Source organism: Pieris napi, chromosome 13 (genome assembly GCF_905475465.1).
Source record: "Pieris napi chromosome 13, ilPieNapi1.2, whole genome shotgun sequence".
NCBI lineage: Eukaryota > Metazoa > Arthropoda > Insecta > Lepidoptera > Pieridae > Pieris > Pieris napi.
In genome coordinates this window covers 3,434,662-3,447,756 of record NC_062246.1, presented here as the reverse complement: position 1 = coordinate 3,447,756, position 13,095 = coordinate 3,434,662, and the positions used below count along the sequence as shown (strand labels likewise).

The 13,095-nt window shown below is 35.3% G+C and overlaps 1 protein-coding gene across 1 annotated transcript; it reads left to right on the top strand.

Moving 5' to 3' along the window:
• Positions 1-2,901: 2,901 nt before the first annotated feature.
• Positions 2,902-12,582, top strand: LOC125055034 (putative inorganic phosphate cotransporter). The gene is made up of 9 exons (XM_047657236.1): positions 2,902-3,059; positions 3,831-4,030; positions 6,146-6,382; positions 7,116-7,325; positions 9,118-9,285; positions 9,719-9,935; positions 10,848-10,969; positions 11,496-11,612; positions 12,191-12,582. The coding sequence occupies exons 1-9, from the start codon at positions 2,948-2,950 to the stop codon at positions 12,416-12,418; spliced, it is 1,611 nt and encodes a 536-aa protein (XP_047513192.1). The 5' UTR covers positions 2,902-2,947; the 3' UTR covers positions 12,419-12,582.
• The last annotated feature ends 513 nt before the right edge of the window (positions 12,583-13,095 follow it).

The window sequence follows — 13,095 nt, the reverse complement described above, 5'->3', positions numbered from 1 at the left end:
AAAGACCCTCAGGTATCACTAATCATACTATTACCTAGGTAACACTGAAAATGTTTAGAAAATGGAAGACGGCTTTCTGATGCAAGTTGCCAATACTTTTATTGTTTTTCGAAGTAATCTCCGTTCCGTTCGGTGGAACCACTGAGTAAAGCAGTGGGCCCATTTTTCCTTAGAGGTCTCTTCTATAGCATTTTTGTACGCTTGTCTTACTTGACAACAGGCAAACAGCGATTGACATACCAGTCTGCAGTAATCGTCCTTCCATCTTCTAGCATAACTGTCGCGAAATAACCTTTCCGACCAAAGAATGAGGCAATCATCTTTTTTTCTTGACTTCTTCATTTCTTTACCTTAGTTGGCCGATCCTCGAAAGGAAACACCCACTGAGCTGATTGTCTTTTGTCTTGTCTCAAACCCAGATCCTCGCGCCTTTCCTGATCACACTGTTCACCCTGATGACATCACTTTCTGTACCACCCACAAAGCCAGAGGTGTCATCGTGGACAGACTACAGACCACAACCACGTCGCTAGGCGAACGGTTTCGGAAATGGGGCTTCCACATAATTCCCAAAAAGAGCGTCTCTTTACAAGGGGCACTCCCGTGCTCTCCCTTAATCTCGAGAAAAATTCCACCTTAAAAAAGAGGTAACCCTATAGCAAGCCCGTGGCAAAAGTCCGTCAAACATCTAGGAGTCACGCTCAACAGGGGCTACCGTTCGATAAAGGCCTGGTTGCTACTCTCTCCTAGGCACCTGTCGGAATAAGAGCTGCTTCGGATGATATCATGAGAGTTCATACCTACACTTGATTCCACTGATGAAGATAAATATGATACCGAAGGTGAAGGTGGACTCATTTTCAGCCTGAGCCTGAAGAGTTAGGAGTATCATCTGGTTCATTCAAAGATGAATCCACCTCAAAAATCTATATTTTATACTTAAACAAAACAAAACGGAGGCATATACATTCCACATTCTATTTCAAATGATCTTATCGTGCGAGATTATCTCCTATTTAAGGGTTATTACCTCAACCTTAGGTTATATGCAGTCTAGCCAGCATGAACCAGATTTCGGCCCACGACCAGTAAGGAAATTATTCTTTTTTTCGTGCTGAAAAAATGGCCAGGTGTACGATTTTCACTTTTAACAAAGCTCCACTCCTGAATTAGATTGAACACTCATAAAAAAGTATTTCGGCGCATCTGTAGTATTGCATCTAATTAAATAATAAATTAAATATAAGTTTAATGGTTAAATATAAACTATTTAGTTGATTATTAAATTCTATACATTATACATTAAAATAAATAACTAACCTTAACATAAACTAAAATATATTATTAAAAGGAGTCCCTTTAGGCAAGGTTCCGAAGATACTGGCAGCGTTCCCCCTTTGAATCGCTAGACTAATTCTTTGTCCAAAGTAGCTGCCAGATCTTCGGTCTCCTGTGATGTCGATTAACCTTTTTGATATTTCTTTAAAAAAGCCTTAAAGCGCTAGGACCCCACGGACCAAGGGTCTCGACACCGAATGGGACAAAATCATATTCTGAGCCCCCTGTATTTGCATGCTTTAGTTTAATTAATTTTCTCTTTCCTCTCAAAACAATACAAACGCTGTTTTGTTTTAATGCTATTTACTGACACCTCACAGATTTTCCGATTAGGATGCGAAATACAAATAAAAAAATTCTTATTTATTAAATTCTTTATGTTGTAAAGATGTGAACAGTGAATTAAGTTTTAACAAACCTTTGCAATGATTGATGGACCATTGCAATTTTTCCTTAAATTAAATGATACGTGGGTAACGCTGAAAATGTTTAGAACTGGCCAGTTAGCTAATGAAAAATTTCAATTTTAAAACTCTTTGGTAACCTGATGTATTATATTGCATTCATATTTTGTCATTTATTTTTGTGAATTGGCGGCAAATCTAAAAGTCTTGTTGCACGTGAAAATGAAACTAACGCGAGAAAACTTTCGGTCAATGATTTATTATGACTTTCGTTGTGGGCTTACTCAACAACAAAGCTATGATAGGCTGCTATTAGCATTTTAAATGAAGCCTCATCTAGTGCCACTATTTACAATTGGTTTAACGAGTTTAACCGTGGACATAGCAATCTCAATGATGATCCGCGTAAGAGACGTCCTTTAACAGCGACTACTGAAGATAACATCAGTTCTGTGCGATGCATGATAGAGCAAGATAAGAGAGTGACCTATCAGCAGATACGGGCAAGCCTAGGCATTGGTATGAGTCAAGTTCAAAAATATTACACGAATATTTAGGCGTCAGTAATTCCCAATACTTTAACCGACGACCAGAAACATCTTCGCATGGACTGGTGTCGCCAAATGTTAGATAAGTTCAACGGCGATGACTCAAATGTTGTATTTGACATCGCCACAGGTGATGTAAGCTAGATATACCTATTGCTACGAAACCAAAACTAAAGATAAAATTCGAGGTATTCGCTTTAGGAGCCCTTAAGATGCAGTGAAAGAGTACGAAAATGCCATAGAAGAGTCAGGAAGAATGGGCCCACTGCTTTTCTCAGTGGTTCCATCGAATGCGACGATGTGAAGAGAGGAACATTAAGCCGTTATTGGATTTCTGCTTATCAGTGACGCCATCCCACATATTTGTTTTTATATGAAGATTGCTGATCTATAACTATTACTTTAATTTTCTCTGCTATAAGTATTGCCTAATAGTGAAATAATACACATTATATCTGCGCTTATACAAATATTGATACTACATTAATATAACACAATACGCCACATAACATTTATATATGTATAAGATCTTAAAATAGTAAATACTGAAGTGATAATAATTTTATATAAATAGTAAATGTCGTGAAATTTTTATAAATTGCCATCGTCACAGGATGAGCACGTACTTTTAGTTGTTTAACTTAATAATAGATAAGGATGAGTGAACATAAAGAAAACAACGAAAATACTCAAAAACAAGATGATTTATGCGTTCAAGATGTTCGTTATCCAAAGAAAGATAGTCCCCTAATAAAAGCCCTACGAAAACGTAAGTAATTTAAATCTGTAAATATTTCAATTTTAATCATGAATATGTTGTATGTACAATAATTTAACCATCTAACTCCCAGAACCAACATTGTGTTCCGTGAGCCTCTTCACAGGATGTGTTTGTTCTACTTTGGATTCTGCCACTAACATTGACCCTTTTTCGCACTCCTCTACTGCTTCATTTAAGAATAAGTTAAAACTCTTAATGTCTTAAGCCTTGTATCTTATTGTTTTTTTATAGCTGCTAGTTTGTTTATCGTTCTCCTGATTTATAAATTTTGTGCTGTCATGTTTTGTCTTGTTTTACTTTGTATTGTATTTTTTTATCAGTGAAACATTTGTGGATGTGTTTATTTTATGTTTTAATTTTATTTTATGTTTACCGTATAGAGATGTATCTGTTTAGTTTCCTTAATTAATAAATGATATTAATTTCTCTATCCAAACCTTGACCGTTTTGTTAGTGGTTGATTGTCTAATGCAGTAACGTCATTGGTTAATGCATCATCCAATAATTATTGCATTTGCGATAAGGATGGTGGTATGATAAATTAGGCCTGTGAATTAACTGAACGTCAGCTAATAGCGTTACTATTGTAGTTGTATAGATATATTAAGTAGATTATTGATGCAGTGTAGGCTTAAACATACTGAGATAGTATAGCTAGTTAGTGTAAGTTTTATGATTTGTTTCATTGGTTAACTGATGAGTGAGCGTGAGCTACGAGCCCAAGATTGACCTACAGCAGATAACATTTATTTTTGTCAGATTGCTGCATACCACAACAATGGGTTTTTGGTGTAATTAGTTTAATTGGTTTGTGCAATGCCTATACTATGCGCGTTACGCTTAACCTTGCCATCACACAAATGGTAAACAGAACCAAAATCGAAAAAGAACATTTTGATCCTGATGCCTGCCCAAGCGATGAAATTATTGGAAATATTACGACACTCGTAGACAAATCAGTAAGTATCATAATCAGTAATTTATAATTATTTGTTATCAAGTTGAGAAATTTTGAGGATTTTTTAGAATAGTCTTTTCTATTTGATGACCACCATGGCACAATTAAAAGGCCGGCAACGCACTCGCGAGCCCTCTGGCAGTGAGAGTGTCCATGTCGGTATCACTTAACATCAGGTGAGCCTCCTGCCCGTTTGCCCCCCGTTCAATAAAAAAAAATGGATTTTTGACTTGGTTGTATAACGAAGAAATCCATGTTGGTTGGATCGAAGGACCAAAATTAATAGTCCCTGTCTGGTCTCTACGCTGGGGGTGCTTTAATTATAGATATTACGATTTTCACTATAATGTATTATTAACTACTCATGTACAAAAGTACATGACTACTTTAATAACATGTTTACTAATTAAAGTAATGTTATGATAACGCTGAAGAAGGATGGAAGGAGTCTATACTCTCGGTACAACCATGATTATAAATCTAAGTAACACGAGGGGGGATGTACAGCCTTACTTTAAGGCATGATAAAGATCTATTTAGACATTGTAAACCACTGTGTATATATAGAACAATAACGACAAACACAATATAACACTAATATGTATTTAAGTCTTAAAGACGCTTTCTTAAATTATATCTTATTGGATGTTTTATTGTCCAGATGGGTTTAATCTTGACAATATGTATTATCATATTCACAAAGTAAACGTAAAACAGTTATTAGCTACGATGGTGAACGGAAATATTTTCAAATACATTTATTTCTGGCATAAACCGCTGAAATTATTATGGTTGATGAAAACGGGATCTACAAAGAAGATATTGTTGCTATTTAGTTATTTTTAAGGCCAAAATTATCCGACTACCGTGAAAAATGTTATGAAATGTTAAATGATTTTGTTGGATTCGGTAAAAACCCCTTAAATATTTAGATCTAAAGTTGTATAAAAATATGTATTTTATCGACTGTTATATTTGATTTACTATCTTGTTTCAGTAACCATTTGGTTAAATTATCTATTACATATATGACATATTAGTTATGATAATGTCTAAACAAATTTATCTTTCATCATGTTGCATAAGGCAAAAGATATTTTCATAAATATGTTTGATTACTCTAATTAAACACAAATATGATGAAATAGTCAGTACATTCAGTTATACTGAAAAATACCGACGATTTCCGTATTGAGACCGCAAAATGTGGGTTATTAAGTAAATTAATTATACTTGTTCTATTTAAAAAAAACTTGTAGCTATTTTAAACAAAATTTTATAGTTTCTTTAAACCTGATTAATGTTTAAAAGACATCCGGATCTGTTAGGACATGTCGGGCCCTCCTCCGGACCATTTTTGTCGGGAAGGGGAAATAATGGATGCTTTACGTACCTACGGGTTGTGATGATGTTTAGCCTTGTCGAAGTGGCGTGTGGACGCCAACTTTATTCGTGGCTGGCTATGGTAGGGAGATCCAGGTCGTGGTGGTGATCGACGTTCCTCACGTAGAAGGACGCATTTCGAGCGCCTGTAGCTGGTGGATATGGAGGCGGCAGAATGCGCGAAGACTACGCTAGTAGGTCATGCATAGGACATGTCACCTTATTTATATCTGAGGGACATGTGACTCCTTTTCTCAGGAGGAAATAGAGGCGAGAGAGGACTAAGGAGGCCTTCTTGCGAACGGTGGCTATATGCTTACTGAAGTACATGCCGCTATCGAGCTTGACTCCTAGATATTTGAAAGACTTTTGCTACGGCATGGCTTGCCCGTATTGGGCAACCTTATATTACCCCATTTTTGAGGCGTATTTTTTTCCTAAGAGAACTCTGACGCTCTTCTCTGGATTTAATTAGAAGCTTCGTATTGTTTACTATAAGTATTCTGTTTAAACGCTGCATATTTACACTTCCATACGTGTATACATAGTTCCAATTAGGCCCTTGGAGCGCTTCTTATGCCTTGGAAAATTGTTGTTATACTTTATGATAGCAATTCAATTTTATATTCTGATCATAATGTGTATCCGGTATACTTTTAAAACAATGTATTATAAATAATTGAGTTATTATAAACTTAAACAAAAAAATCTAATTACATGTATATATTTTCAGCATGCAATATTCGATTGGAATGAGGAAGTACAAGGATTTATATTAAGTGGGTTCTACTATGGGTACGGTTTAACGCAGATTCTTGGAGGTTTTTTAGCAGAAAAGTATGAAGCTAAATGGACGCTCGGCATTGGTTTACTTACTACTGCGATATTGACATTCTTAACTCCACTAATTACAAGAATTGGGGGTTCTACATGGCTTTTTATATTGAGAGTCCTTCAAGGCATGGGGGAGGTAATTCATTCTAATATCAATCAATATTATATATGAAAAATTTAATTATATATGCATGCACCATTGTGCAGTGCTGGCTTAGTGGCTTCAGCGTGCGACTCTCATCCCGGAGGTCGTAGGTTCGATCCCCGGCTGTGCACGAATAGACTTTCTTTCTATGTACGCATTGAACATTCGCTCGAACGATGAAGGAAAACATCGTAAGGAAACCGACATATCTGAGACCCAAAAAGTCGACGGCGTGTGTCAGGCATTGGAGGCTGATGATCTACTTGCGTATTAGATTGAAAAAAATGATCATGAAACAGATTCAGAAATCTTAGGCCCAGACATAAAGAGGTTGTAGCGCCAGTGATTATTATTATTATTTATTGTATATACTAATACCATAACAAATAATCTAAAAATAAAGCAGTAATCTAATTTTATTATTGTGCCTTCTGTATTTACGACATTAAATCTAATGCTTTTTAACAGAAACCCAGGAACTTCGTATGAAATAAACACCCCGTATAAACGAATTACTTAGTTACCAAAGCCCAATTTTTTGTAGGCAATATTAATAGAGTATAAGTTTTTGAATGTGGAGTAAAATTAGTTAAAGCGCTTCTTTAATCCTTCACAACGTAGTGAATAAGTATAACATCTCTTATTAATAAAATTAATCCCCATAAAAGTTCTCGTTGCACAGGTAAATTTTGGTTGGAATAAGACTATTATTCATATTTTATAGGGGCCGACTGTACCAGCACTTATGATAATGATGTCAAGATGGACCCCACCAGATAAAAGAGCATTCCAAGGAGCCCTCATTTTCGGCGGTGCTCAATTGGGAAATATGTTTGGTTCCTTAGTGGGCGGAACTATAATGGCTGGCGGACGGGATTGGGCTTACGTTTTCTATTTCTTCGGGGGATTCGGGGTAGTTTGGTTTATATTGTGGGTAAGTGTCACTAGAATCGCAAGCTGGTGAATATCGCACCTCACTCGATAGATCAATGCTGAATGTGTGGACGAAAGCGCATGCCATGGGTTTTACTCGACAGTTAAGCTCGATCGAGTAATACCGTATGTGAGTACCAGACCTTTAATCAATATTGAATACAAGATGTGGTATTATGAATGGATAATATTGCACATTGTCATTATTCAGTAAACTTGGTTTTGTGTAGTAGGTACCTACTCAAGGTTTATGAGATATTCGAAAATGTTGTGAAATATAATAAGCTCACTAGAGTGCCAAATTAATAAAATTACATGCCCGTTTCATTGAGGTACCAAATGGTATGTCCACTATATTTTAATACAAGCAACATTTTTATACAAAACAAAATCGTACTCCTAATTTTCGATCATTAACAGGTGTTTTGTGATACCTGTTCATTACGCATTATGTATATGACAGTACAATGGAATCTCGATTATTCGAACCTCGTTAAGTCGAAGCTTACTGAAACTCAAAAAAATTGCCATTCCCATCCACTGAATCCCTAAATACGCGGTATCTCGAATAATTTAGACTTGTAACTCGAACAAAATGTTATTCCCTACGAAGTATTGATAATAGATATTTATACCCTTTAACTCGAATTTCAAAAAGGAGACTGTAGTCGTAGTTAGTAAAATATAATAACGTCTTACTTGGAATTCCCCGAAATAATAGCAATCTAATCCAAAACGAATGTTCGGGTTCGGGGTTTCTAATGTATTGTTTTTGTCTTGTACACGTGCAATGAATGATCATACATTCATAAAATATATATTGTACTACAAAAATTAAGTTGAATTGTTATTCAAAATCGAAAAAACTTAGAAATCGCGCCTCTGTAAGTCGAAATTTCAGAATATATTGCGAAGTTCTTGTTAAGTCGAAAACTCGTTAACTCAAAGTTTTTACCGTTCCCTTGACATTCGAGTTATCGAGATTCCATTGTATATTGGACACTGGTGCTATTTTATGCTGGTAGTAAAAAGTGTAATCAAACAAACAAAAATCAATAATTATTCATGTAGGTAACACGATGTACACTTATGAACATCAAAAAAGAAATATACATTAAATGCTTCTAATTTTATATTTACTGCCAGTTCTTAAAACAAGGGCGTAGAACGGAAATGAAGAACTGGCAATAAACTCTCCGCCACTCTTTTTAATCGCCAAGTTTTTGTTTTACACAACGTTTGTAAGGAGCTGCAACCTGCACCTGCACCATGTTCCACAAGACATCTTAAGTAATAAATAATAGATAACAAAATAAATTAAAAACAAAGATTTGTCCCCTACTCAAACTCAAACTCAAACTCAAAATATCTTTATTCAAGTAGGTAACCAAGTACACTTTTGAATAGTCAAGTTAAATTAATCGTAAATTTACATTTACTACCAGTTCGCAAGTCAAGGGCGTAGAGCGGGTAAGAAGAACTGGCAAGAAACTTTCCGCCACTCTTTTTAATCGCCAAGTATTGTCATACAAATTGTTTGAACTGGAGAACCTATCAGCAGGAGGCATGGAAATAGGAGCACGCACTTACATTCTCGTTGGAACAACACGCAAATATCTTTTTAACCGTATTTACTCCGTGGTTAAAACTCATATGGTACTTTCGAACTGAGGTTTGACTTTAGGTAATTTACATAAAAATCGTATTCAAAAGCCTGGAAAATTAGTTTTATTCATAAAATTTTTTTTTTTGCATCAATACGCATAACTTATACATCACCTTCTCATTTTTAGAGTCTTCTTTGCTACAATGAACCAAATCAACATCCATTTATTTCCTATGAAGAGTTAGACTATCTGAACCGAGTAGTGAAGCGCGCTAAAGTGACGTCATCCAGTGATCCAGTACCATGGAAGGCGATGCTCCGTTCACCAGCTGCTTGGGCATTACTCTGTGCTGGAGTAAGGCTTTTATATTTATACATAAAATTCTATCACAATGTTCGTTCCCATACTCCTCCGAAACGGCTCGACCGATTCTTATGAAATTTTTAAGTATATTTAGTAAGCCTGAGAATCTTTCAACCCTTAAATGTTAAAGGATGTTATTTTTTTTGTTTTTAATTTGTTATGGTTAAATACATACAATCCCTAATTTTTTATTATAGTAGATAGTTATTTTTATTGAACAAAAAAAAAATGATTCCTAGAAATAATATACATGACAAACAACGTTTGCCGGGTCAGCTAGTCTTATTATAAGAAAGTTAGTTCAGACGGATACAATTTTCAGTTGAATCAAACTGAAAATTGTATCTCGATTTTTAATTTGTCTGTAATGTAAATATCTTAATGTTTACAGAAGACCAAATCACTTAATAATTTGAGTTTACAGATTGGCCACGATTGGGGTTTCTATACCATGGTCTCTGATCTTCCCAAGTATATGCACGATGTGCTGAAATTCAACATCGCTAAGACAGGCGCTTTAACCTGCCTACCATTTTTAGCTAAGTGGATTTGTGGGTTTATCTTTGGATTCACCTGTGATTACGGGATTAAAAGGGGTTGGCACAGCGTCCGAATGGGAAGGATAATTTATACTACTATCGGTAATACAGTTTCTTTTATTGATACATTATTTTTAATTATCCTTATTTATTTCCAACACATAAATATACAATATTTACAATATTCTTAACCGACATAGTAATAATAATAATAAAAAAAACCTATGGCACTCGGGGACTGCCGCGGTAAGCATAGAATTTTTTATCAATTTATGCGATTATAAGTATTTATTTATGCAGTATTTTTTTTTCTTTGATGTTAATTCAATCTACCACTCTACCAGACTCAGACTAAAACGCCTATATAGTCTGTCTCACTTTAACGCGTACTGGCTGCACCGGCCGCGCTTACGCTACGTCACCGATATCGTCAGAGAGATGGGAATGCGCAGTATGCGTTCTGTCCTTCTCTAACGCGTATTTGCCGCACCTATATTACGTCATCGTGTTAGGTTTTTTTTCGTTACGGAATTTCTTGATTCGGTCGCCGCGCTCAAAGCCCGCGATAAAATCTATGCAATAGCTTAAAAATTTATAAATAGAAAATTAGAACAAATTTAAAAAGTTTGGTCCCTGTGGTGTGTGCCTTTAACGCTGGCAGCATTTTTAGCTGTATTGCGATACTTATTCGTTGAGCCGTAGTAAACCAGTTACTAGGCGCCAACTTAAATCTTTAATCAAACTAATATTAAGTAAAATTAAATGTAATTGACATAAATAAGATTGCGTTCACTATCTATAGTTAATTTATTTGTTATTTTAAACTAATTCTATTAGAAAGGTAACATATACTTGTGTAACACTGTAGAACTAGTAGCGACTCACAACTATAAAGTGGTCCCTCAGTCGCATCGAATCGTCATCGAATCGCGGCTATGAACCAATGGAACCCTGCGAGAGGACATTTTAATTCCAACAATTTACATGTGTCACATACATATTTACATTTTTCAGGTTCAGTGTTGCCAGCAACTTGCATAATATTAGCGTCCTATTCGGGATGCAATCGTACGGTTGCTTTAGGATGTTTCGTTTTAGCTATGGGCTTTATGGGAGCTTATGTTAGTGGAATGAAGGTAGGTACAATGTTTTTTTTACTCACAACTAAATGTCCTAGTTTGCGTTTATAGTACATACAAAATTTACTTCTAAAAGTACTAGTTACTCTACTCTTATTTACACTATCAAGTTATTTTATTGGCGCCTCGTCGTGTCTTACGGTATATTAGCAATCAGGTAGTTTGTCTTTGAACATACTTGGTGGTGGTCGCACAGGCTGCCCTTCGTATTCATTGCCCCAAGAATCTTCGCTCTTTGACCGACTTAGTAGGGTCCTTCAAGAAAAGAGCGTGTCAATTCTTAATATGCCGGCCGTGCACTTGCGAGCCATCTGGCAGTGCGAGTGTCCATGGGCGGTATCACTTAACATCAGGTGAGTCTCCTGTCCGTCTGCCTCCTATAACATAAAAAAATACACAATACTTATTCGGGGCTCGCCCACAGCAAAAGACTTCTTTGAGACAGGTTTCGATGTATGAAGTAAAGCTTCCAATTCTAACAGCTTAGTTTAAGATTATAAAATTTACGTAAAAAAAATTATAGGTAAATACACTGGACGTGGCCCCAAATCACGCTGGCTCGGTGACATCCTTCATTAATACAATTACAACTTTGGCTGGCATAATTTCACCCTACCTCATTGGATTAATGACACCTGATGTAAGATTTTATTTCATACTAATCTTTTTTGATATTCTTACTATACGATTATCTAAACTGTTTGTTACTGTGGTAACCGATTTTCATTTTCATTTTATTAAGTGAATATAAATAATTTCAGGAACTACTCGGTTACTTAATAAAAAATTACTTTCAGAATACTGAAATAGTCCAGTCATATTAGGGGTTTCACCTCATAATGAAAGGTAATAAGCTGTAAATTGGTATAAACCATTGTTTTGTCGTTCTAAATGTTGTCTAAAAGTCTTAAGATATTGAAGGTAAGCTCTAAGGTCATAAAATCGGTTTTTTGTGAATGTGAAATTTCTATTGGTTACATGAGATTTGCACCTAAATAAAAACAAAAGCTTATACCAATTTACAGCTTATTATCTTTCATTCCGAGGTTGACCCCTTTTTTTACCTACATGACTGGGCTAAAAGACTAGTAGAAAACTAGTTACCAATATATAAATTATTGGTATACATTTTTAATGTGAATAACTATATAACACCGTTGAATTTTCGCAGCGTTGAAAAAATTAATTTCCTGTTTCGATATGGCAATATTTTTGCAGTCTACTTTGGTGCAATGGAGGAGAGCGTTTTGGATATGTTTCGCGATAATGGTGGGGAGCAATATTCTCTATGGCTTCTTGGCAGATGGCAAGCAGCAATGGTGGGATGATGTTAGGCAGTTCGGTTACCCCCCAAACTGGAAACATGGACCCATTATAAAGGAAGTTCCAATAGAACCTGAGTCAATAAAGCTCTGTAAAAAGGACGAGGAAGAAACGGAAAAATAACTTAAATATAATTTATTTTAAACTAAAAACAGCGTTAAACTCATACAAAACAGTGTTTTTTTTTTAAACGTCAATCTCAATCTATAAAAGCAGTCAAAAGTGTAAAGTGTCTAGCTACTACATGGGCACAATATTGATGCCGAGAACGTTTTTTTTTTTTAAATATTATGGCAATAATTTTAACTTTATGCCGAGATACGATTTTTTTTTAATATTATGGCAATAGTTTTAACTTTATGCTGAGATACGTTTTGAAAACATTTAACTTGGTTTGGCTTATAAAAAATAGTTGTTAATAAAAAAGTAAACCATTTAGTATAGGTACTTTATTAATCTGTTCCGTAAATCCATATCTTTTAAAGATTTAATTATAAATATTTTATCTAAAAGCTACTGATCTGTATGCCTTTACATAATAAATATTTAATAACAAAACACAAAACTCTTACGACCGGGTTGTACATCCTTACGACTTACGTGTCGGGAAGATGTGAATCTGAATAGATGGAAACAAAATACTTAAAAGAATTCCGCCTAATATTCTACTGTTATTAATTATGAAGCCGGCGGCATAACATAAAACAAAAGACGACATGATGGCGCGTCAATATTTCACTAAACACAATAAAACGAAGCGCACCCTTTTCGACTTTAATTTTTGCTCACCTCCTGCACTA